This window comes from Sarcophilus harrisii, chromosome 5 (genome assembly GCF_902635505.1).
Source record: "Sarcophilus harrisii chromosome 5, mSarHar1.11, whole genome shotgun sequence".
Classification (NCBI taxonomy): domain Eukaryota; kingdom Metazoa; phylum Chordata; class Mammalia; order Dasyuromorphia; family Dasyuridae; genus Sarcophilus; species Sarcophilus harrisii.
Genome location: NC_045430.1, coordinates 169,567,603 through 169,594,618, shown reverse-complemented (window position 1 = coordinate 169,594,618; position 27,016 = coordinate 169,567,603). Strand labels below are relative to the sequence as shown.

General features: G+C 34.3%; 1 protein-coding gene across 12 annotated transcripts in view; it reads left to right on the top strand.

The window, feature by feature from the left end:
* The window catches only part of CADPS2 (calcium dependent secretion activator 2), a 678,697-nt gene extending 652,413 nt beyond the window's left edge, over positions 1-26,284 (top strand). For all 12 annotated transcript variants that reach the window (XM_031938931.1, XM_031938932.1, XM_031938929.1 and 9 more), the window contains 2 exons: positions 16,921-17,025; positions 25,340-26,284. In XM_031938931.1, coding sequence (XP_031794791.1) covers positions 16,921-17,025; positions 25,340-25,513 — 279 coding nt within the window. In that variant the 3' untranslated portion in view covers positions 25,514-26,284. The remainder of the gene's footprint in view (positions 1-16,920; positions 17,026-25,339) is intronic.
* The last annotated feature ends 732 nt before the right edge of the window (positions 26,285-27,016 follow it).

Sequence of the window (27,016 nt, the reverse complement as noted above, 5' to 3'; positions counted from 1 at the left end):
ACCAGAGCCTTAACTCACCTTTAATTGTGCTCAGAATTTGTTTTAAAAAGTACATGCCACACATGCAAACTGAACTTAATGTTTGAATTCAATAGGAAGAAGAAAAAAAATTCATCACTGAAACTTTTTTTTTCATTTTGTTGAATTTTTTTTTGACAGAAGACAAGTGATCAAGGAAAAATATTTAATTTTCAATAAAATATTTTTCTAAAAACCAAATATAAAAATATGAGGCTATATTTTTCTCACATCTCCTTCCTGATCTCCCTCCCCCACACATATAAATATATATCCACAGCAAGGCAGCAAGTGCTGGTATTTTGACAATAGCATTCTTATAATCTTGAAGAAGAAAAAAAAGTAAAATACTTTTGACCTAGTGTTGTTTTTGGAAAAGACTCATTTAGGGGAGACAAACTACTGGAATGGTTTTAAGGGACATATCAAGCCTGCCAATGAGATTTGGTAATTTCATGTTTCTTGCTGTTTTTAAATGGTCTGGAAATACTGTGACTCCAGCATTTTCTTCTCTGCATTTGCATGCCTACACTGTAACTGGTCATTATTGATTTATTCATGGAGAAGCCTAAGAGGATAGAGGAATGACCTCCCCTGAGACCAATGATGTCAGTCCATGATTATCCATTGGCCAGCATGATGTCCTCAGAGAACTCTCATAGTTATTAGTTTATTCTCCTACAACTACACAAGTGCAAAGTTTTTGAACCCCCTGAAGTCATTCTCTACTTAATCAGGAACTCATTGTACACTCCAAGTAACTACATTGCTAATAGCAGACTTTTCACCATGCTGAGATATTGTCCCAACCCAATATATGTGTGTGTATATATACATATATATTTTCAAATATATATGTATATATATATATATCCATGTATATTTACATATGCATTTTTACACAAGATATATACACGCACAAGATATATATGCATCTATAGATATGTGTGTATATATAAATATATATTTTCAAATATATGTATATATATATATATACCCATTTATATTTACATATGTATCTTTACACAAGATATATACACACACAAGATATATGTGTATATATGCAGCTATAGATATGTGTGTATAGATATATATAGATATATAGATATTATACATGTACACATACACATATTTTGCTGTAATATCCCCCAAACTTAGAGGTTTTCTTGGCAAAAACATTGAAGTGGTTTGCTATTTCCTATTTCCAGTTCATTTTACAGAGGAGGAAACAGACAATATTTAGTGACTTGCCTAAGATCCCAGAGATTTACTATCCTGAATTCCTCAGACTCCAAAGCCACCATTCTTTTTACTCTGCCATTCTGGCTAAGAATGTTTATCAAGGGTACTAGTAGTATCCTTTCAGAAGCCTTGCTCTCAACAATATCCCCTAGGCTTCCTCAGTATCACTTTCCAAAGGGTATAGCTCAATCTCAGACAAGGTTTCATCTTACCTAAATTATCTCAGATCACTATTTTAAAGACTATTGGAAAGATGTCCTATCCTAATGTTTAACAAATCTGTACAAAGTTCCTTCTCATATCCAAACTAAATCCTCTACTACTGTTTTAAGGAGTCTTTCCTTTTATTCCTTCAATAGATACCAAAAACAGGCAATCAACATCCTGCCTATAATAGTCCTTCCTATATTTGAAGACTATTATTAAGACACCCGTCATGCTTGTCTTCTCCAGGCTAAATAATCCTTTGCTCATAGGTCCTGTTTCCCAGCCCTTTAATCATCTTTGTGCCTGTCCTTTGTACCTCTACAAAGCTTTTTTCCTTCATTCTTTTGGTTTGGAGTAAGGCACAGGACTCTGCTAGAGACTTGATAATATTTATATGAGCTATATTCCTTTTTACATGTACCAATATCATATTTGCTTGCTAAAGGGGAAAAAAGATCTTGACAATGCTAATTGGCTTTATGTTTGGTTTGAGATGATGCTGGTCCCTAGATCTTTTTTCTGCTATAGCCATCCCTGAGTGTTATCTAGCTTACATTCATAAAAAAAAAATTCTTATGTTTGAAGTAGAATATATAGTTTATATTTTAGAACACAGAATGTTTTTGAGATGGCACAGATTTTGAGTACCCATGTAGAAATAGTATCCTATAGCAAAACTTAATGGATTTACCAAAGGCTGAGGAATTTTAAATCTTAAATTTTTTTCACATCAGTCAGTAGTGATTTTTTGAGGTTTTACTTTATGCCAAGCATTGTGTTGGGTGGTGGAAATACAAATTTTAAAAATGAAAGTGTTCCTGTCCTTGAGAAGCTTATATCCTATTGGTAGATAGCATGTATGCAAATACCTATATTCACGATAAATATAAGATAAATATGAATAGTTTGGAGAGGGCAGATGGATATTAGTAGAGGGGTGGGAGTAGGGGAACCTAGGGATCAGAAAAAGCTTCCAGTAGATCATTTCAGTCATGTATTTCCACACTCCACTCTTAGATTCCACATACTATATATAAAATGGAAGTGATAATACATAATTTCTCCTTTTTTTTCTTTTTACTAAGATAATTGGGGTTAAGTGACTTGCCCAGGGTCACACAGCCAGGACCTGTTAAGTATCCAAGGCCACATTTGAACTCAGGTCCTCCTGACTTCAGGACTGGAGCTCTATCCACTGCACTACCTAGCTACCCCTATAATAGATAATTTCAAAGTGATATGCTAAGGAAGTAATAACTAGCTTTTTAAAACAACTTATCAAAATAGTCCATAGTTAATAATTAGCTTATACAAATTATTTTTTTCTTTATTATTTTCTTTATTTCAAAGTTATTTCTCTGTGTTTCAAAACTAGAGTAGTTAAAAATCAGGGTCCATTTAATATGTAGAGCTAAGTAATGTCCACCCTAGTTCCAGCCTTCCACTATAAAGGAAGAAGAAACAACCTCCCTCCCCACACTATAGTCATAATTGCTCAAACCAGGCAGGTCCCAGAAGAACTCAGATTCTCTGATAGCCAAGAGTCAACACAGCCACTGGCCTGCTGCAAAACCTTGATACACCATATAACATTAGAACATGAGGTCACAACAGGGATTGAGAGGAGCATAGGTGCCACTGCTCCATTGTGAAACTATATAGCTGGCCCTGCCCAACCACATATCCAAATGATCACTAAGGCCTTATCCCTCAAGCACACAATGTCATTCCACTTTTGTGAAAGCTAGGGAGAAAAATCTCCCTGCACAAGCATGGAGGTAGAATGCCCCTCCAAGAATTCAGCCAAAGAGAGAGCTGAAGATTGAAACACATCATCATCTCAACCATGTTCAGAAATTTGTCCGTGTGTGTGTTCATATGCTGGTTTATAAATAAATATCTAGCCTTTGTGAGCTCTGTAGATCAACTCATATTCCCACTTAACAAATTGGGCCCCAAAGCAAAGGCTAGGTCTCTCCATCAGAGTTCTAGGAGTATCCCTGAGGGGAAAGAGAATTCTGACAATGCCATCAGCTCAAGGCACTACTTAAATGTGTTCTTCCCACAATGTTAGCTTCCAGGCATTAGCAACCCACTGTCATTTAACCAATTAATATCACTTGTCTTTTACAAAAGGTTACTTATTGATAAAATATAGCAATAACAAAATACAAATATTTCCCTTCAAAACTTGGGGTCCCATTCTCCCCTATACTACCTATATTCCTAGAAAGAGTGGATGCAAAATTTAGGCATAGTCTACAAATTTTACTGAGTTCACTTCCAAATTCAGCATAGTCAATGAATAGTCTCTTTTGCCCCTTCTTGATTGAGAGGTCAAGCATAACATAGGAGACTTTACTCTTGATCAGAATCAACTGACCACAGCATTTAGCAGGTGTTCCTACTACTACTACTCTTTCAGCTCATTTTTTTCAACCTTTCAGAGCTCATGAGGTCACAGCCTAACTCGTATTCCTTCACTTAAGAGAAGGAAAGAATAAATGAAAAGAGTTGAGAGCAAAGAACAATCTTCACTGACCACACGTCAGTGACCTGAATGAGGAGATAGTCAGTTGGCAGTAGGAAGTGCCTATCAACACTGCTGCTTTCTCTCATCAGTAGCAGGGCTGAATGCTTGAGGCTCCTTTATAGGTTCTGCAGGTATTTCCAGAATATATACTGCAGAAGAAAACTCACCAAAGAAGTATGCTTCCAGCACTCATAAGCCCAGCTTCCATCACAGAGATTCCTGTGAAGTTTTAGAATTTTTAAATACATTTATATAAGCATATAAAGCTTGATCAAGTGCAGCAACCCAATGAATAAGATAGTTCAAGAATGATTAATGCTATTTTGCAATGGGGAAAGAGCAGTGACTTGCCTATGGTCATACCTAAGTTAATAAATATCTACGACAGAATGTGAGACTATGTCTCCTACATCTAGCTCCTCACTAAGGACACTAGAATGTTCCCTATACTCGTGAAATAACAGAGGGTAGGCCAAGTCCAATTTCTTTAAAGAATCCCCTCCTTTATTTCATTTCACAAAACAAAATTAGCTAATCTCTACTTTTTAAAAATTTCATTCATTTTGAACTCAAATACAAAAAGGCAAAAATTAAAAGATCATTTCCAAGTATATAGCACAACATAAGAAGAGGACTCAATATAAATCTATGAACTTCCATTTCATACTTTACTTTAAAAAAAAACATAAATACCATATATGGTTTTCAAAGTTACCCTGCTTTTCTGTATTTCCATCTAAATTTTCTTTTGTTCTCTGCTACGTACTTTTTTTCTGTCCTTCTCTACCCACCTATCATTAGATACAAAAATGTGTATATAGGTAAAACCATATTATGAATACTTCTATTTATCAGTTTATTCTATGGCTGTGGAGAGCCTCTTCATAGGTTCTTTGTAACTAATTTGAATATTCACAAAACCCAAATGATTTAGTTGGTCAAAGTTGCTTTAGAACAATATTATTAAGTACAATGTTTTCTTGATTCTGCTCATTTTGTTCTTCCTTGTTTCATTAATATCTGTTTTTTTGGAAGATCTGGTTGCTATGTACTTTGCTTCTTCCTTTGGATTAGCTCCGTAACATATCTAAAACCTAAATAAAATATTTAAATAAACAAGCTAGTAAACTATTTTCTTAATTTATAGTATGTAAACTTAACTCTTTGAAAACTACTTTGATTTCTACTACCTATCTCTGCTTCTGCCCATGAGATTCTCATTTGCTAAAGAATTGCCCTACTCTAGTATAATGAAAGACATGGGCTTAAAGTTAAATCCTGCCTCTTACACTTACTGCTTATATGATATTGGACAAGTCATTTAAATTACTCTGAATTTCAGTTTTTTCATCTATAAAAAGGAGGAGTTCTTAAAATATGGGCTGTGACCGTGACCCCATATTGGGTCTTGTAATTGAATGTGGAGACAAAATTATAACTTATTATCAGTAAATATTTTATTTATATGCCTGCTTTATATAATTAAATACACATACACACATATATGTATGTATGTATGTATTTCTCAGGCAAAAATGAATCATGAGTGGAAAAAGTTTAAGAAGCCTTGTTCCAGATGACCTCTGATGTCCCTTTCTGGTCTAAAGTTAGGAAAATGTTACTTTAAGTAATTTCATGGTTTCTTATAATCACAACTCACAAAATACTTGAAAGAAAGTAACTTGCAATTTGAAGAGTATGTAGCATTCCACTAAGATTATTTCCATTTTACTAATAAGGTAACATGATGTGTATGTGTTGGTAGAGATTAAATCTTATGATTTCCATATCTGAGCTCTCATTTATAAAATAACTAGTGGCCTAAATAAGTGGTAACAAGGATTCTTAGAATTCAGTTTCCTTTGGTCAAGATGATTAATTTAGAATGTGATACTGAACTGGTACTTTTCAGTGTATTTTTAAAAATGTTTTAAATCCCTTGACTGGTAGAAAAGATACTTGCCCTATCCCAGTGAAGTACTCTTAGGCTGTACATATGTACACATCCAACCATTCTGGTATTATGATTAAATTTACTCCCAAATCAAATCAATTCAGTCAAAAAATTAACAAATTCAGTTGACTCTCATGCTCTTTATCTGTGTCAATAGACAAGTCTTTAGAAGTTGCTTGAGGCATATTAACATTAAATGACTTGCTCAAGGTCAAGAACTAATAGATGTACATAGGGTTTGAACCCAAGTTGTCCTAATTTCAAGCCCAGCATCCCATTAACAATTTCAGACTAAATTTTTCTAGCTAATGGGATACTATAACTGGTACAGAAGCAACAATTTATTAAATAATATTATAAAGAAGGTAAATGTATTGTACGTATGGGAATTGTACATATGGGACCACATTAGTGATCAAACCTTAAGTATTTTGCTTTTGGATTTTAAACAGCTTGATAGTGTAGGACTACAAGAAAAAGGAAAGCCAAAGGCTTAAAGTATCACTCATGTTCACCAGCAGTCATTTGTAGATACAAATTTAAGAGTACTAGCCATAAATGCATAGTTTATTCAATAATTCACCTCGTTTAAAACTATTTTTAAATTACTAAGAAAAGGAATATTCATTTATTTACAGAATTTACAAAGCATTAGCAAGAGTTAAAAGTCTTTTCTTAGACTCGACTCTTGTACAAGGAGAAAAATACATGATTCAGTTATTTGTCACACTCTTTGGGGAGGAGGATAAACAAGAAATGTAAAGTTTGAGATGTCATGGAAATAACTGTAATTAGCACTATGTTGAGCAATGGATACAATTCTATTTACAATGGGATAGGAGTGGAGAGGCTAGAATTATAATTTGAAACTCCTAGAAATGCAAATTAAGAACAATTTCTACAATGTATGGTCAAAGAGAGGTGTCTGAACTACTGAGAAATCCAGAGTCACATAGCAGGTATATGTTAGAGATATGGCTTGATGTCAAATTATGATGCTGTGACTGTTTCTCTCATAATTTCCAGATCAAACATACCTTCCTTTGTCTCCAGGCTCCTGACTCTCAGGACTTTCTCTACTATGCCCCCTTGCTCCAGTCAGTACTTTAATCTCTCCATTCCCATTCCCATTCCCATTTTAAGTTCCTTTTTATGCATTGTCTTCCCCCACCAAAATGTAAGCTCCATGAGGACAAAAACTGGCTTTTTCCTCACTTTTATTTGTTTTCCCAATATTTATTACAGTGCCTAGCATATAGTCAGTGCTTAATAAATAACAACGCTGTGTTCAGCAAAGCAAATTCTCTTATATATAGCAGGTACTTAATGTTTGAAATGAATTGAATTGACCCAAAGGTTAGTTTTCCTTCCCATGTTGCATTGATTTTGCTCTATGCCCTGACTTCTCAATGTGCCCAAACATTCTAATACAGGGCAGTATATAACCATTCTTATTTAAAAAAAAAAAAAAAGTATGCAAAATACTACATAGGATGCTAACAGAGCTCTTGATTTTTAACCTGAACTGAATAAAATATTACTTTTTTGCCTTTTAAAATTTATATTATATCATGTTATAAGTAAATTTAATTGGGCTTTTCCCCCCCCAAGAGATAATATGGTATAATTGATAAAAAGTCAGTCTCAAAACTAAGGAGAACTAAGTTCCACTCTCCCCTCTAACATATACTGGCAGCATAATCCAGGCAAATCATTTAACCTCTGAATGCTCCAGGTAAATCTCAAATACTATGAATTTCAGAGAAGGTTCCAACTTGAATTGACAGAGTGAGTCTACTTATAGAGGAATTTCCAATATTAATGGAATCTTCTTTTTTGAACCAGTAATAGAAATTGTCCTATAACATCTAAGCAGCAAGTTAGTAAAGTAATTAGAGCACTGAGCCTGGAATGAGAAAGACCTGAATTCAAATTTTATCTCACATACTATGTGATCCTGGGCAAATCACTTAAATATTTAACCACTGCTTACCTCAGTTTCTTCAACTGTAAAAAGGAGATAATGACAGCATCTACTTCACGTGGCTGTTGCGAAGATCAAATGAGATAACATTTGTAAAGGACTTAGCACATTACCTGGCACATAGTAGGTACTTTATAAATATATATTCCTTTCTTCTCTTTCTATATCACAAACTGGACACACATTTCACATGACTTTCAGACATTATTGGGGAAAAAAAGAAAAAGAAAAGCTGCTATCCCCAGGATGAATTTAAAATACAGTAACTGGAATTGGAAGGATATCACCAGTTGGAAATAAGATTTTTCCCCTTAAATAGTGAAGAGTTCTATACTTGCTAAAACAAGACCAGAGTCAAGTGAATGAAACCATGGTGTGAATGCTGGTTGTCCTCATGTGGGCAACTGTTTGTAGCCCTAACATTTTACTTATTGCATTCTAAATACTTACATACAGACAACCCTGGCCTAATATACACTGATAAGTAGCCATGTCTTTGGGGCAGCTAAAATTGGAAAGATTGTCAGGCCTAGATTCAAAAAGATTCATCATCATGAGTGTAAATCTGACCTTAGACGCTGTCATATAATCCCATTTGCCTCAGTTTCTTCCTCTACAAAATGACCTAGAGAAGGAAATGGCAAACCATTTCAGTATCTCTGCCAAGAAAACCCCAAATGGAGTCACAAAGAGTCAGACACAACTGAAAAGATTGAACAGCAAAAACAAAAGCTGTGTCTTCATATTAAGGGCAGCCCACTCTCTAGTCTTCCATTCGTCACCTTGGAAGTACAGAAAGAAAGCATGAGAGTTCAGAGTTCAATTTACCAAAAGAAAACACATTCATTAGGGGAAAGGAAAAACAATCACTTGAGAGTTTGTTCCCATCTGTTAGTTCTTTACACTGTATTACACACATTATTCTCTCCCAGAGCAAAGCCTAATATTTGGCTGTATAGTTAGTATCTTCAACTGTAGGTAACAGTCTGTGTAACCATTGATTGGATTCATTTTTTTCCCTTGTCATGGAGATAGATCAAAATGTTTTCTAAGATACTGATGACTGCAAAGGGTTTAAGCAATTTCTCCATCACTCCTATGGATATTTCAAGAACATTTGAATCCATTGGGATGTTCTCTCATTTCCTAATACAAAAATTATTGATTCATCTCTGAAAATTTCATTTCTTCCTATCAAAGGCATGTCAGCTCTCCATGTGACTTAATTTATTTTTCCTTTGGTAAACAAAAGTATTGAATAATAAAATAGTGATAGTACTCTCCCTTTTCTTTCTTCTCTTCATTTTGAGGTCAAAAGACCTGACAAATCTTAATCACTCTTTACTATGCTGCTTTGAGAGAATTATTGTCCTCACTCCATAGGGAGTAAACTTTATTAGAAAATGAAATGATGCCTTTTGGAATGCTAATTAGTATGAAAATTAACTGTTGAATATTCTAGAATGTTGAACGTTCTAATTGTTGAGAAAAAAAGTACTACAGATTTCCAGGCCCAAAGATTACTTAGTTTACTATATTGTTATATGGACATTTTATGTTGGAAATTTGTAATAATGGGACAAGTTAGAACTGAACACATCAAAAATTTCATTCAATAAGGATTTATTAAACAAGTACCTACTAATGTCACACATAGATGTTAGATGCTAAGAATACAAAGATAAAAATGAAACATTCCTTGCCTTCAAAGAGCTTACATTCTCTTGAAGTCAATAATATGTGTCTTCAAATGTATATTTGTACATATGTACTCCGTGTGTGTTTGAAACATGTATGCATATGTTATACACATGTATGTGCTACATAAACAAAATCATTTGGGACAGGGTAAAGAGCTATCAGCCATCAAGATCAAGAAAGGCCTTGTGAGGTAGGGCCACCTGAATTCTTCTTTAAAGAAAGTTAGGTATGTTATTAAGAGGTGGTAAGGAGAAGAGTGTTTAGGGCAATGGTGATATGTACATGTATGTGAAAATAAAAGAACATTGTGTAAATAAGCTAATTTGGCTAGAATAAAGAGAAGTAATATAAAATAAATTAATATTTAGGTCACAGCTAAACTGAAGGAAGCACACACACACACTTATACATACAGAGGCAATTTACTTTTCACTTCTGCCAAGCAAGCAAGGGCACAACTTTAAGGCCCTAGCATACTATATGAATATTACCAAAGGTATAATATTCACTAAATCTGGTTTAAGCTTAAATTATATACTGCCTCACAGAATTTAAGGAACAGTTTAGGGAGGTTTATAAGAATCATAGAATTTAGAAAGAGAAAATATCTTTGATATTCTCCTAGTCAAACTCTTGTCATTTTATTGAGGAAAATGAGCCACAACAAAGTGAAATGCTTTTCCCAAGGTCACATGGCTTGTTAGTTATAGAGCTAAGGCTTGAATTAATATTTCTTGGTCAATTATACTTCCCTGCATCATGGTTGCATTGTGCCCTTGACTGACCTATAGAGAAGTATAACTATACTTTGGGGAAAAAAGTATTGCATGAAAATGACTAGGCCTGAAATAGGGAATTTTCCAAATTTAATTTTCAGTTATTATAGTTTAGTACTTCATTCTAGTCCTATTCCTCCAATACCTCTTTACACCGGCAGGCTAAGTCCATTTGATTCCTTTCTTTCAAGGTTAACTCTGGCAGACTGAGGTTTATGATACAGTTGCTTTGAGTTGCTTGTGACCTTCCTGCTGACCATCAGCCTCAATTGGCATTGAGAAAATAAATATATTAAGAATGTATAGCAAAGTCAGGAGTAAGAAAAACATAATTCCCCTCTAATCCAGGGGTGCATGGCTCTATTTCATGCACAAGATCTTTGGGGAGGGTGGGCTTAAACTTAAAATACAGAAGGAATAAGGTACCTGTGTAGAAAGCACATGTAGCCAAAGAGTACTTCCTGATTTTGACTTTGGAAGTCCTCTTTTTCCTCTATGAAATCCTCATGAAGTTCCCCTTAGGTATAGCTCTTTTGCACTACAAAAAATTGGTACTTTTTTCCTTTTGTTGTTTTCACAATTTTTTACAATTCCTACGTATCATTATCCCTTGTCATGAGCGGTTATGATACTTAAAGCCACCACCATTCAGATGACGATCTTTCCATATCTTCTATAGAAGTTTCCTCTGTCATTGGCCACTGCCACTCTGGTAGGAATTGTTGTCACAATTGTTTCCAGTAGGACCTCTAATGAATCTCCTAAAATCATTAAATTACCTTGAGAGCTCCCCTTTCAGAATACTTAATTACTCAAGATAAGGAAAGAATAAAATGAAAGAAACAGAGGTGCCATATGCTCATAGACACATAGTAGCCTAGGGGGACATAGAGGAGCCATCCTTTCTCCAATTTGGCAGCTCACAACATTTCTTTGCCTCACTCACTACCAGGGAGGAAGAGAGACTGAGAGAGCTGGGCACTCAGTTTCAGCTCAGTACCTCCTGAATCATGAATTTTTCTGGCTGTAGAGCAAATTGAAAGACTTTTTTTTGTATTCAAGTTGCATACTTTGGATTGGAACCAGGCAAGGAATATCTGTGCATGTTCTATGTAACCTCCCAGGAAGAGAAAACCTGAGTTTACTCCAAGAACTGGGCCCTCATTAAATAATCTCACCCTATAAGAGGTTGAGTTGAATGCTTCCTGCAGTTTGAGACTTTTGTGGATTGAATTAAGCACTTCCTTGTGTCTGTTTCCTTACTACTGCTGTTGTTAGTTTTACTTTGTTCCTTGAAATCAAGTTTTAATTTCAGGGAGATGTCTTCAATAGGGAAAAAAAATATCACATTCATGAAGTCAAATGTAGAGTTAGTAAAAAGAGTGTTATAAGGCTTCTCAGAGATTTCATTTCAGGTCTCAGAAATCTGAGGAGGCAGAAGCTGTAACTTTAGTTATACTTGATGGCAGTGATGCTAAAAAAAAAATAATAAAATTGTTCTTAAAAATGAATCATTACATGAGTCCTAACATTTTATAAAAAAAAAACTTAAATTTTTAGGGTGTCTCAAAAAATTGAATGGCACGTACTCTCTCATCAAAACTTTGTGTTTCATAACAATAATAATAATCAACCATGTCCTTTCCTTTAAAACATACATTGGAAATCAAAAGGCCTATTGACATTTTCCAGGTGTTATTCTTTTATCTCAATTCAGTGAGTCTCAAGAAACAACCTGCATCTGACGGAATAATTGCAGAAATGTGTTACCATACACAATGTGGAAATTTAGCCCTTCAGTTCTTTCAAAGTTCTGGAAAACGTATTTTCTGTTATTCACCTATTGAGACAAGCATAGCTGGAGCAGATGAAAAGAATAGCCTTGGTCATACCAATTCCTAATCAATAAAAAGCTAAAGACTTAAGCAGAAAATATATCACAGATTTGTGCCCCAGCAAAGCTGCTATTTTTATTTTATCATCATCATCAGAAACAACCTTCTGACAGAACCCATTTACTAACAACAGTCAACATATATAAGCCATATGGGGTCTTGTGATTCAGATTTAGGAATATCAGCCCCAGAAGGTCTAAGGCTTTGTACATTAGTATATATTGAGTCCTCATTCCAGGTGGCAAACAGCTGCACCTTTCAAAAAAAAAAAAAAAAAAAAAAAGAAAAGCAGAGCAAAGAAAGAAAATTTCCCAAATAAGCCTGAAGTGCATGTTTTCCGAAGATAAGGGTTCTATTTAATTGAAGCCTTCTCAAAAATGTTAGAAATTAGCCCGGAAAAGGAATCGGGAATATTTAATATATTTGTTTTGTGTTCCCGATGGCCAGGCGAATAATGGAATTCCTTAACTACTTCTCTTTAACTTGCATGAAGAAAGCACGGTATGTTGCTAAATCTCTTTTCACCAGCACTGCCGAGAAACAACTTTAATCCTTGTTAGAAAATTGCAGAGTCTGGGGCTGACAAAGAGCTCATGCTTGTTCTATTGTTAGCGCTTCTGGACCCTGAGAGTGGAGCCCTTTACAGCTGCGTGCATCCAGCCTGGCTCAGCTGTACTATTTAGGAGAGGAGGTTTGTCAATTCCTATTGACAATGGGGAGAGTTTTTCTGTGCCTGTAGCCGCGCGGACACAGTCGGGGATCAATGCCAGCCATTCAGACTACACCCCCTTTCATTGCTTTGGTTTGTTAATTCAAGACTAAAGGTCCGCCGAGGGGGTTTAGGGTGTTTAAGAAAGCTGATGAACTGTTTAAGAAAGCTGATGAACTGAAAGCGTTTATAGCCCTAGTGTGGCAATTTCCATAGTCAGTGGCAACTACTAGCACGGAGGGAGTTGTGTCCTTGTTGACCCTCGAGTTATTAAAAATGCACGAGCGCTGCGCTCCTCGATATTTCAACACTCTTTCATTGTCAATACCACCTTCTGGGCCCTTCAGCTTGTTGCTTGCTCTAAAGATCTCCTTAGATTGGGTTTGAAAACTTCACCTTAAACACTAGATTAGACTGATGTTCTGTTTTCCGTGCTCCTGTTGATTTGTTGAACCTTCCCAGGGCTGGAAAGCAAGTAGCGGCTTGATGGGGAGACGGGCTGCTAATATGATTTACCAGTCTACAGTCATGCACAATAAGTGTGAATAAATACAGGGGTCTCACAGAGTCAACCCTAGCCTTTCCTTTTCTTTTATTTTTGCTTTAAAAGAGATATCTCAGGAAAATGAAGTGAGTAATGCATGCCCTTACAGGAGCTGGATAAAGCATGAATAAAAAAAAAAAAATACATATTTTTTTTCTGTTAAAGTGGTTAGCTGCTGTCGTGTATTGATGTGGAAAAAATATATAATATACACTTACTGCTTTATTCCTGTGTGGACCGCAGCAAAGAATAAAGCAATAATGTCATGCCATTGACTTCAGTGAGAACTGCTATGCTCCTTCATTGCCATCCCCTGAAGGAAAAAGTGAATAGTCAGCCAGCAAATGTTTTATTATAATAACTTCTTCAGAATGAAAGGATGTTTTCTGGATGTTTGAACGTTTTTGCAAATTGGCCCTACTGCAAGGCGTTTTGGGGGGTGAGGGCAGTCTACTTGATTCTGTTTTTCTTGTCCTTATGATCAAAAGTGGGACCTACTGCACTCCTGGACCCAAAGGGGGCTTCTGACCTGGGATTTTCAACACCAATTATTATGCCAGAGATAGAAAACCCCTTGCTTCTGTTTTTTTTTCCCTTTTGTTTTTGTTTGCAAGAAGCAATCACAATTGTGAGAATGAATTTTCTAAGTCTGTATCCATAATGGCTATAGGGATTCTGTGCCCATCTGCTGCTTTTCCAGAGCAGAACCCAGGACTCTTTGCTGGTCTTCACTCAAGTTCTTTAGGATTCTAACCTTTACATTTCAGTACATGAATTTTCCATTTTTCCCATTTCAGTGGCTGTGGTTCATTGCTTATAGCCACTCTCTATAATATGTGGTAATACTGATATTAATCACCTCGGTGTCTTTACTCAGTTACAATTCTGATGTATTATTTCTGGTAGTGTAGAGAATCTATAGATAATATTTCCCCTTGAAAATGCTTTCCACTGCAGACTTTATATTTTACTCATCAGATCTAACAAGTATTACTAATTTCTATTTTATATTAAATGTACTTTTGATTGTCTCTCCATAGTAATTATCACATTTTCCCTCAGAGGAATAAAGTTAAATTAAGTTTAAACTGGGTAAGGCTTTTAAGGAGAGAATATTTATGGCACTATATTGAAGCATGATTTGATTTTCTCAGGTAGGTCTTCAAAATTGTTTAGCACTGATATGTACAGAAATGGGCAGATGTAGCAGGCGGTCTTAACTAACCCTTTATACCAGAATTTGTACTATGAAGTGTTCCTACTTTTCAGAGGCGTAGGCTATTTTTCACCCAAGGAATGAATATAATGTTTAAATCCTTTTTCCTGTTTTCCCAGATCATGGCATATATATATAAAATCCTTAACACTTTTCTTCATATAGTATATTTTATTATTAATACAATTGACATGCATATTTTTATCTTAAAGTAGAAATCAGAATGTTGATTATGGAATAATGAGAACTAGCAAAGGTAAAAGTAAGTATGAAAGAAACTGAAACAGGGTCCCTTTTTCTAAGGAACCTTCAGGCATACAGTGTTAGTACAAATAATCAGAAATAAATTCAATTGAAAACTTCATTAAATATATTGAATATTATTAACAATTTGAACATCTAGTTTCTTAAAACCTGTTGTTCCTAATGTTTTTAAATCCACAAAATTAAAACTACAATCACATGAAAAAAAGCATAAATAAACTGTGCATAATAGGCGAAAGAAAACAAATGATATGTTTTCAATTGCATAGTATTTCATTTGTTATCAACTTGACATTATAGTGTTTTGTAAATCAGTTGTTCCATATTTTAATTGGTTTACTCCATATTTTGTGTGTTCTATACACTCATTTAAAAGAAGAGTAATGACATGTGAAGCCAATTTGTTTTCAGAAACTTATAATTAAAACACCTTTTATTCTAGTTAGATTTTTAAAAATGTAAAAGCAACTTTTTAATAAACACAAGTTAAAACGCTAAGAAAATCCATTTCCTGGTTGAGATCAACTCCAGAACTCGATTTTATCAAATTTGATTTTATTAAATATCTTCCCTCCCCCCAAAAAAGTTATTCCTATAAAAAGTTTTTAATTGTTCTCTTTATATTTTGGTGTTCATATTTGCATATATACATATGTACCAACAAATTAAGTATACATGATTATAGCATATGTATATATATGTAGATTTACACATGTATACATATGCACACACAAGATTCCTTAAATCCTTGTATAAGGTACTTTATGCTGTCCAGAATTTGATTTCTCCTTGTAGCATATTTTCTTCACAAACAGCATTACTCTTTAAGTTGCCTAAATCCAAACAGAATAGCTATAAACTGAACTCACTTAACATACACATTTTAACTTCTGGACTATCTTTTTGGCATATACGGACCCAGAAATTCCCTTATTTACACAAATGTGGACATTATAAAGAAGCAGGAAGTTACCTAATATAAGGATTTCAGTCCTTCTCCTGTGGAAAAACCTGCAATAAACAGAGCAAGGACATGAACTCTCCCAAAACTAAATCGATTCCAAAATGCAGCAAACCTTTTCCTCTTGCTGTATGAGCAGCGCACAACCATTGAGTCATTTATTTCAGAAGGAATATTGCCATGACATGATTCCTCAGATCCCAGTAAAGGTTTATTCATTGTTAGTTTGATCTGAAGGATTGACGTTGAATCTAACCACAGTAATAGGTCTTAATGAAGATTTTGATTGTGGGGAGAAAGATGTTTTTTGGGGGTGCTTTTTTTTTGCTATGATTCCAAAATAAAATAAAAGATAGGCATCAGAAGTTATTTGACTCCGTGCCATGTGACATCTACCATTTGATTTTTTTTCCTAGAACTCTACAATATTTCATGAAAACCCTGAATTGATGCAAAATTTCTCTTTGAAAATAATTTAGCTGTTTTTCCCCCTGCTGTCTCAGCAGGCTATTCATTGCTATAAACATGTATTTAGAGCCCATTGTTACTTACAGCTTACAAAGCAGGCTACTGGGCTGCAAAGTGCAAAGCTCTGTTTCCCTGTGAATATTCTGCAGCTGAAAGACTAGTGTTAATTCATGTAAAGCACAGTCTAGGTCAAGTTAGCAGATTTCCTAGCAAAACATGCAATTCTCTTAACAGGAAATTATAGCATTATTGACTTCAAGTGCTGATCTGTGGTCATTTCAGAGTGTTTCATTACCCCTCATTACTAAATCTGTTAAATGAATACTGCAGAGGTGGTTTTTTTGTGTTTTTTTGTTTTGTTTTGTTTTGCTGTGTGTACGTATATATGTATGTGTGTGTTTTTTCTTTCCCCCCTTCCCTTTGCCCTGCCCCCCATCCTTCTTTCCAGCAATGGTACAGCAGCTCCATGAAAGTCATTTCTGTGTGGTTGGCGGATAGATTAGACCTTCAACTTCACATCTACCAATTGAAGACTCTCATCAAAATAGTGAAGGTAAACAAAATGGTTTTTAATGTGATGACCTATTGCTTTTTGACACAAAAGATGAAATTTCAGCAGGCATTTAGGAGGGAAGTATGGACCTTTGGCTTTATAAATACAAGGAAACCTCAACAGATAAACTCCCACCACCACCAGATGCAAATAGGCAACACCTTAGTAACTTATGGTCCTAGAGAGAGACATGGGGACACTGAGAGAAATTTGACTGTTGTCACATAGCCAATTAAGTGTCTAAGGCAGGACTTGAACTCATTACTTCAAGTTTAGTCTTTTTTTATGCAGCCATGAATAAGTAAATGCTAAAACTTAGAGGGGAGAAAATCATTAATTCACTAATGCATTGATTCACAGAAAAAATAATAAACTGATCCACATAAGCATGCCATAAAATAGAATAATCTACTCATTTCCCCTTATTTTTCTAATTCATCACAAATTTATCTCACTTGACATACATAACCAGAAAAACACTTGTGCTACCATAGTTTGTACAATTATGTCCTATCTTGATTTTCTTAAATTTAGAAATATGACAAAATGGGAATTTTCTCATGCATTCTTTCATCAAGGTTGCCTCTTTTGGATTAAATTTTTGTTGATCCTATATGAAAATAAGATAATACACTGTCACAGTTTGTTGACTTCTGGGCAACTCCATTCTCCTGTATGTGACCTAATTAATATGGCTAGAAAAAATATCAAAATACATCATTTTAAGATAATAGCTGTAGCAAAGAACTTGAGTGACTTAGTTAATGAATAAATCATTTCAGTATGTTCTAACCACAGGACCCAAGCTGAATGAAGTTGATCTTTTATCCTTCAGGAAGGAAGATATTGATAATGTATAGTTTTTTTTTCCAAAATCAAACTTTAGAAAAACTCAATTTTCATACAGTGAAGAAAACTTATGATCAAGTAATATGCTCCTCCTAGTCTACGCAATCTTATCTTGAAGTCCATGAGCTAAAATTCAAAGGTATAACTGAAAATTCAGCTTGAAACTAGAAAGTCATTCCTCTTTTAGGAAAGGTGCAAGGATCTTTATTCTAGTTGTAGTCTGTCCCTGGCTAAATGCTGCTAGAAATTTTAGAGCAAATTTTGACTGTATTTTTAAAAAAGCTGTATTAAGGATCATGTCAGCTGATATTGATGCAAGATCATTCATCACTATTTTGGTCTCTATAAACTAACTGTAATAAACTGCTTTATGCCACAAATCTTAGCCGTAAAACTTGAATCTTGCCTCAATGACAATGTAGAGACCCCAAAATAGACTATTCTAGAGGTAGAATATTGGTCTACTCATAGAAGCATATGTTTGCAAATGTCAGTATTATGAGTAACCAGAAAAATTGGTAGGTTTGGATCTACTCATTTTATATAATTTAATTTTAGCATTTCTGATATGTTGAATTCACAATTAGTATATATTACCAACTAGTATCTTTTTAATTAACAAAAAATCTTAGGTATCCTAATGATTTCCCCCCCTACATTAAGACTCAGTATCTACATTATGTTCTTCTTGGTTTTGCAAATGTGACTTGCAATTCTGCAATTTTTTTAATGGTAGAGGAATATTATTTTAATAAAATCTTAGCTTTTTAATGTCTTAGAACTGTATTCCAAATCACGATTAATATAACTTTAGCCAGCAGTCCTCAAAATCAGCACTATTTAATCTTTAAGTATTGAATTATATTTATTTACTATTGAGACTTGATGTGACACAACAGAAAAAGAACAGGATTGAGAGTCAGAGTATACAAGTTCACTTTGAACCAGTTACTTGACCTCTCATGCTTCAATTTTCTCATCTGAAAAATTAAGGGGTTTCCATGTTCCTATAATCTAAAGCATGTTTAAGGGAGTCAGAAATTTGCATTCAATTAACTTATCAATGATTAGTCTAATCTTAATATTACTTAATTGATAATGGGGATCATTATGTTCATCATATTATTTTGAATTGTATCTTGAATATCATTTAATAAAAAAGTTTTAGCAAATTCTGGACTTTAGCTATAATATATGCAAACATATATATGTGTGTGATAACATGCATACCTACATTTCTATATATATATATATATATTTACATATGTTTTGATATGTACATATATATTTATAGCTAAAAACCAAATTCTACTTAAAACTAAAATTTCAGGTCTACTCAAGAGAAATGAATGATTTGGAAAATTTCCTAATTAGAGTATTCTATTTCTATGATCCAAATAAAACAATATTTTCTTGGTTTAAGATTTTCTTTTTCTCATTTTGTTAAAATTATTATAGATAGCTACAAATAAATGGACATTTGTTAAAATTTCATAAGCATATTTGAATTTATGGTTTTTTTTTCAAAGTAGGGACTCAAGATCAACCAACATATTCAAGTGCTAAAGGCTCTTTCTTAAACTAACAAATAAATGATTGTGATTCATATTTAAAATACAAGTGGATTCTTGATTCATTAATTTTTCTTTGCCACGAACATTAAACAGCCTTTAATGAGTCTGTGTATTTATCAGTCGTATTTTGATTTTGCTGTGTAATACATAAACATTTTAGGTTTTTTAAACTGTCATTAAAGTTTCCCCAAAACATAGCTACCTATATTGTTTTTCATAAAACAATCACTTTCCAAAGAATTTGGAAAACTTTTTAAATAGCCTAGATTTTACAAAACCCACAATGACTCTCAAATGTCATAATATTCCATTAAACCAACTGAAATTTGCTCTTCATCTGTAGAGAAGAGCATGTTGGTCTGTTAGGAAATATCTATGAAACACCTACTATGTGCAGAAGCCGTGCCAAGTGCTAGAGACACAAAAGAAAGTAGAAGATAGTCCCTGTTCATAAGGACTAAGTCGTATCCCAATTTTATAGTTTTTATTTTGCTCCTGAGATTTCTGCATGCTGATCAGAATTCCCATTGTCTTCATCCCTCTTACACTGAAACCTTGGATTTTTGTCCTCAAAATCCTCCTAGACTCTGATTAAGTAGCCTTTCAACTTATCTTGCCAAAACATGGTTTCCATGTCACTTTCTAGACATTTACAACCAATGATGCCATGTTTTCTAGTTCTTTTTTGTGTGTTTTCTCCCCCATGAAATGTAAGTTTCTTGAGATGAGGAATTGTCTTATATATATATATTTGCTTAAGATAGTATCCAGCATATAGTAAATATTAACAAATTAGCATTCATACCTAGAAGTGATGGCTTAATAAATAAACTCTTCTGGCATACATGGCATATAGTAAATGCTTAATAAATGCTTTTCATTCATCCATTTCTTCATTTGTTCAGTCAGCGAGTGATAAGAAAGCCAGAAATAATGGAATATTTTGCTTATATAGCCATCTTCCTGGATATAATGGATCAGATCTACTTAAATATCTGTGATCATATAAAACTTATCTAAGCCATTTCAACTTATATGATTCTCCTTTGTGCTAGTATAGATACTTACAAGCTAACTGATTTATTTACTGTGAATATGGCTCATGCTTTAAAAGCAGACCCTAACAGGATTTACATGGGAATAAATGTCTATTAAGTTATTTGTGGAATTTAATTTGCTAATGATCAAAGTGAGTGAGAGATTAAAGTTCACTTTAAGGGCAACATCATAAAAATCTAATGCAGAAGATACTTTATCTCCCTGTTGTCAGTGGGAGATTTGGATTCAGTTGAGGGAAGGAAGGAGTCCAGAGAAGGAAGAGAGGGCCCTCTAGCAAGCACTTGTGACTTAAAATCTATATCATTTATATTGAGAGATGAACAAACCTCCATGTCAGCCATAGAGTATGTTTACAGGTTCAAAATGAACTCTTAAGAGATGCTTAAATAAAGAAATGGATGAATACCAGCTCTTCAACTTACCTTCCTAACTAAGCACTTAAAATTTTTTTTGAAATACTAGAAATTTATAAGCCAACCATATAAATTGTAATTGGATTATAGGTCAAGGACATGCCAAAATTAAGTTTGACCTAATACTTCATGGTAAGTTTAAAAACATTTTCCAGATTTATGATTTCATTTGGGGTAAGAAAGTCCCTTCATTTGTATAGATTGGCAATTCCTCTATAATTTATAATTAAAGAGATTCAGGGACACCAAAACTTGTCCATTGTCACACAGCTAAGATGTGTCAGAGACAAGACTTGGCTTGTACTTCCATCTTCCAAAAGCTATCTTTCTATTCACTAAACAATTCTACAATAAAAAGACAAAGCAAGCTCTATTTCTGAAGTGACTTGTATTACTGGATCTCATTTTTATCAAGTATCTATATTTCTGGGGAACAGTTTTTCCTTGAAACTTGAAGAATTGAAAGCTGAGTAGTTTGGATTTTGAATTATCTACAAAACTATTCTAGAGCCTCTAAATAAGTTAAGCTGCTGAATTTCATTTTGAGCAAATGTGTTTATGCAAAGAATAACAAAAGCCTCTAAAAAAAGTAGGACATTAATGTAAACTTAAATTAAGATACACATTTGAAAGCAATGCCTATTTATTTTATATTACATAAGTGCCTACGTAAAAAGATTAATATGCATTAATTAATGTTCATTAAAACTTAAATGAAAATCATTTTCCTTAGACAACTGAAACAGAAACTTAAGATTTGATGTTACCTGATTGGAAGTGTTTCTAGAGAAAATTAGTTATATATTTAAAAAAAAAAAAAAACATAGTGGACAAAACCCATGACATCTAAAACCCTTACATTATCATAATACTTTATATATTGGGTCTTAAAGTTTTCAATTGCATACATCATCTCACTTGAGCCTCACAATAAACACTGTCAAGTAGGTAATAACAGTTTTACTTAGGCCCATATTGCAGATGAAAAAAACATTTCTCAGAAGTGAAATGATTTATCCACTGTCACATAGCTTCTAAGTTTGGTGGCAAAATCTGAGTCCATCCTTTAAATCTGGCATTCTATCCATTTTTCCCATGAAGTTGTATAACAATAATATCCATGTTCAAGCATCCTCTACTGTTTAATCCATAGTTTCATAGGGGTATGATTGAAAGTGTTTCCTTCTAGCATCCAGCATATAAAGAAGGAAGCATATGCAGAACTGACAAGGGTAGGATGCTCTGCAGTGACTCCCCATCTTCCCATCCACATGCAGGATGTCTTCCCTTGGCTATTCTCACGAATTGAGGAAGATTTTAGAATTTATTGGGATTTTAGGTGTAGAGCAATGTTGGTAAATTTTCAGCAACTGACTTTGGGAAGTGAAGAAGAGGAAGAGCAGATATGAACCCAAAACAAACTTTTCAGTTTAATCTTCATTATTAACATTTTCTGCATCAGTTTCTTAAGTCTAAACAACCAAAAAATAAATCAAGCATTAATTTGTAGTATTTGCCAATTTCTGGGGCAAAAATGGTCATGAAGATCAGGAACTGGTTAAAGCTGGCTCCAACACTCTCTTGCTAGAGGTCATTGAATCTAGCCCCCTTCATTCTAAAGATGAAAAGGAGGTTCTCAGAGGTGAAGTGATTTGCCAACATCTATAGCTAGTGTGGAAGGCAAAATTTGAATCATATTTCCCTGAATCTTGTAGAGTGTTGTTCTTATTCACTATCCCATAATCTCTTCAGTCCTTATTGATGAAACCATTTCTAAAAAATCAATTGTTCCTCAAAGTTATTTACATGACAGTTGATTATAGAATATCTCAATCCCATCTTACCCTCTTATTTAGTTTTTACTTTTTTTCTTATGGTTAGAACTCCAAATGTTTCTGAACTGGAGTTCATTGTTGTTACTCTTAGCAGGTTTACAGGAAACTCAGTTGTTAGGAGTTCTGATCAGAATTGAAGATAATTATTTTTTAAAGTGTCAAAGAAATTTATATTGGAAATTTTTTTTTGTTGTTATCCCTTCATTACTTCATTTACTCACTCTGAAATTTTCTGAAATATAAATGGATTATTTTCTCCAACTCCAAATACTGCTATTGTAGATAGGCCTAATTTAAACCTTGGAAAATCAACATTAGGAAAATTAAACTGAAATGTAAACAAAAGGGAAGGTGTGTAGGTGACATGCATTTTAAGTGCATGTAAACTCTAGATTTTTTTAAAGGAATCACCATAGAAACCAGCCCTACAATATCTGTTCTACTTGACAACATACAGAACACTGTAAAATATGTGTTTTTTAAAGTCATATTTAAGAGGAACACAAATGCAAATAAAACCACAAGGAGGAAGAATCCATGTATATAACAGGAAAACCTGTGACTGTCCCTCCTATTTCTCATGAAATACGAAAAGGAATGGAAAGGATGTAGTATTCACTAAAGTATTCAAAAATATTTATATACATATACTCTGTCACTTGGAATTGAATGATATGATTCTAGGATTCTGAAATATTATGTAAAGTTAACTATTATGACTAGCCCTCCATGCCCCTAAACCTAATGTATGTCATGAATTGCAATTAACTTTTCACCATTAAAATGGAAATATCCCTATTAGGGGAAAAGGAAGGAGCCTAATAAGACACCTTCCCTTACTTAAACGAAGAGGTGGGGGTCAAAAGGTTTGGAATCTTGCATATAACATCAGGATCTTCCAATGGATAAATTGGCTTTACAAAATTATCTCTTCCTTCTCCTTCTCCTCGTCCTTCTCCTATTATACGCGATAGCTCCTTGGGAGAGGGGGAAAATATAGAGAGGTCTATGTAAAGTGTTGTAAAAACACAATATATCATATAGATTAAAAATTCAATCAAGTATGATTACTACCATCTTTATGACTAGTGCTTTGTATATGTCATCTACTATGTGTGTGTGAACCTGGACAAAGCACTTCATTTCTCTTGTCTTTAGTTTACTCATCTTTTTAAAAGTTGAAAAAGCTGAACTACAAGATTTTCAAGGTCCTTTTCTGCCCTAAATCTATGCTCCTATACTGATACTATTAAGCACTTAATAAATGTCTGTTGAATTGTTGGCTTGACTACTGCATAATTAACCAATTATTATTTGAAAAGCAATTTCCAATTCAAAAAGCACATTTTAAATATCCACTAGCTGCAAGGCACTTTGCTAGGGAAATACCAAGGCAAGATAAAAAACAGTCCTTGTCCTCAATGAGTTTACATTCTAGTTAGAGAGAGGAAAGGGATATTGTAGAATAGCATTATATGAAACTTGAATATAATTACCCTTTATTTTCAAGTGCTACAGTTTTCTGAGTTTGTCTGAAATAAAACTCTATCTTTATAGTGATAATTTTTTTGCATCTCTCTATGTGTAATGTTTCATAGTAGCATTTATATGTATGTATGTGTGTATATTTTTATATAGGCACATTACTTTCTAGGAACAGTAACATGCCAAGAAAGATGTGTTACACAAGACCTTAATAAAAACTGCTTAAATTACAATCTAGTGAAAAGGAAGGAGGATGGAGGGAAAGAGGAAGGAACGAAGTAAAAAGGAAAGAGGAAGGAAGGAAAGAAGGAAGGAAGGAAGGAAGGAAGGAAGGAAGGAAGGAAGGAAGGAAGGAAGGAAGGAAGGAAAGAGAGAGGGAGGGAGGAAAAGAAGGAAGGGAGGAAGGAAAGGAAGGAAGAAAAGAGGGAGGGAGGGAAGAAAGGAGAGAAGGAAGGAAGAAAGGAAAGGGAGAAAGAAGGGAGGGAGAGAAGGAAGGAAGGAAAAGAGGAAGAGAAAGAAGGAAGGAGGGAAGGAAGGAGGAAAGGGAGAAAAAAGGGAAAAGGGAAGGAAGGGAAGGCAGGGAGGGAGGGAATGAGGGGAGGAAGAAGGGAAGGAAGGAAGTCAGGAAGGAAGGAAAAAGAGAGGGAAGGAAGAAAGGAAGGAAGGAAGAAGAGAAAGAACTTCTTAGGTGTCATTAGGCTAAACGTAAGTACTGGGGATAAAAATATAAACAAGCAAAAAAGCCCCTACCCTTAGAGAGCTTACATTTTAATTGAGGGAAACAAGAAGTAAAGAAGCACTGGAAATTGTGAGAAGGGAAGAGTGTATTTGGGGACAAGATGAAGACACTTGAAGAACTGATAAGAAGGCCTAGACCTTGGCAGGATAAAGCAAACATCCCATCAAGTAGGGAGCCAAAAATGCCTATAGAGGAATTTAAGAGTCTTTTGTATTCGACACTATTAGAGAATATGGCCATATATTGGAGACATTAAGAAATGTCATATTGATGAGTTTATAGCAATGAATTGAGAAGTGAAATTAAGAATGTTGAGATGAGAATGTACTATGACTAACAAAAAATGTCCTTTTCTTCTAGAAAACATACAGAGACTTCAGGTTACAAGGTGTGTTGGAGGGAACTCTAAACAGCAAAACCTATGAAGCTCTTCACAGTCGCTTAACTGTGGAGGAGGCCACAGCCTCTGTTTCTGATGGAGGAGGACTTCAGGGCATTACCATGAAAGACAGCGATGAGGAAGAAGAAGGATGAGAGCAAGTAGATTCTCTAGGAGTGATTTAACATTATTAATTTTGTAACTTGTCCTAGTAATTAAAGTTAGGGTCTTGACCACATATAAATAATCGTATTTCATTCACTGTTTAGTAAAAAATATGACTATAGAAGCAGGGTTAAAAGGAAAAAATGCCAAGGATTTTGGGAGGGTAGTGTTATCCCCTTCCTATCCAGCTTGACACACAGCTGAGTTTTGCTCTCATTTGTGACTAAGATATGTACCTTTCATTTCTTGAATTTGACATTTATTTCTCTACATCCTTTGAAGTGTGTCTTGTGCATAAAACAAACAATAGGTACCTCAAATTGTGACCAGAAGTCATTCATCACTGTGCCAATTATCAGTGCCCTTGTTAAAATATGGTGTGCTTTCAGATTTATACTTTACATGTAAGTTTCCTGTTATGTAGTTAATTTGCCATGTTGTGATATGTATTAAATGTTAACCCAGGTTCTTAGTGCTCTCAAGTGGTATACAGCTTTCTTTAGTGGATTAAAAGGACTGCTAAAAACACCCACAGATTAGATTACTTCACGGCCTTGCATTCTGTACATTCATCTTAGCAAGTTTAAGGGATTCAGGGTGTGAGATAGGGGAGCTGTCATCAACACATCAAACCTCTCTTTCTTTGTGTAACAGCAAGAGCTTGCAGGCAATAAGTCATACAGTGTATCATGACTATTTCTGTATTTATCAAACTTTGTATAGACTCAAAAGGAATTAAAAGATGTTTTCAATATTTCAAACATCCACTCAGCTAATTTGCTTTTGACTCAAATTAGGAACAGTCTTAGCCATTTGAATGAATGAATGAATGATTTGACATATTTTTATAGAAAGAAAAAGTTTATCAACACTTACATGAGATCTTAAATGACTTTATTTATCTAGCCCTGAAACACAAAGTGTTCCGAAAGTCTTAGTGCAATTTAAGATGACTTTTGATAGTCACAGAATTTTATAACTTGGTGATCATTTTTCAGGTAAGGAAACTTGGGCCAAGAGTTACTATCAGGAGTGGGTCAGAGTCAACTGGAATCAACTGTTAATTTAACTGGAGTCAATTGTAAAAATTTTAGTAATTAGGATTTACCTCAGAAATCAGTAAACCAAGGCTTGATTTAGGCATTGCTGTTTTGTTGTTTGTCTACATTTTAAAAAATGCTAATAATGAAGATTAAATTAAAAAGTATGTCCTGAGGCAATTAAAAAAAATATTGAGAGATGGTTGTTAAACATTCACCGTGCAATATTGGTTACAAAGCTAAGTTTGGAACCCAAGTCTCCTGAGTTTTGGGAGAGGGGAAGGAGTGAGAGAGGGTGTTTTTTTTGTTTGATCATTCTTACTATACTCTGTTTCATGTGTTCTCCTGTGTTGCAAAAGGGCTCAAATCACTGGCTTCCATTGGGTCTAGAAAATGACCATTTATTTAAAAAAAGTGATATTGAATGAGATATTCTCTGAAGTGCCTTCTAAC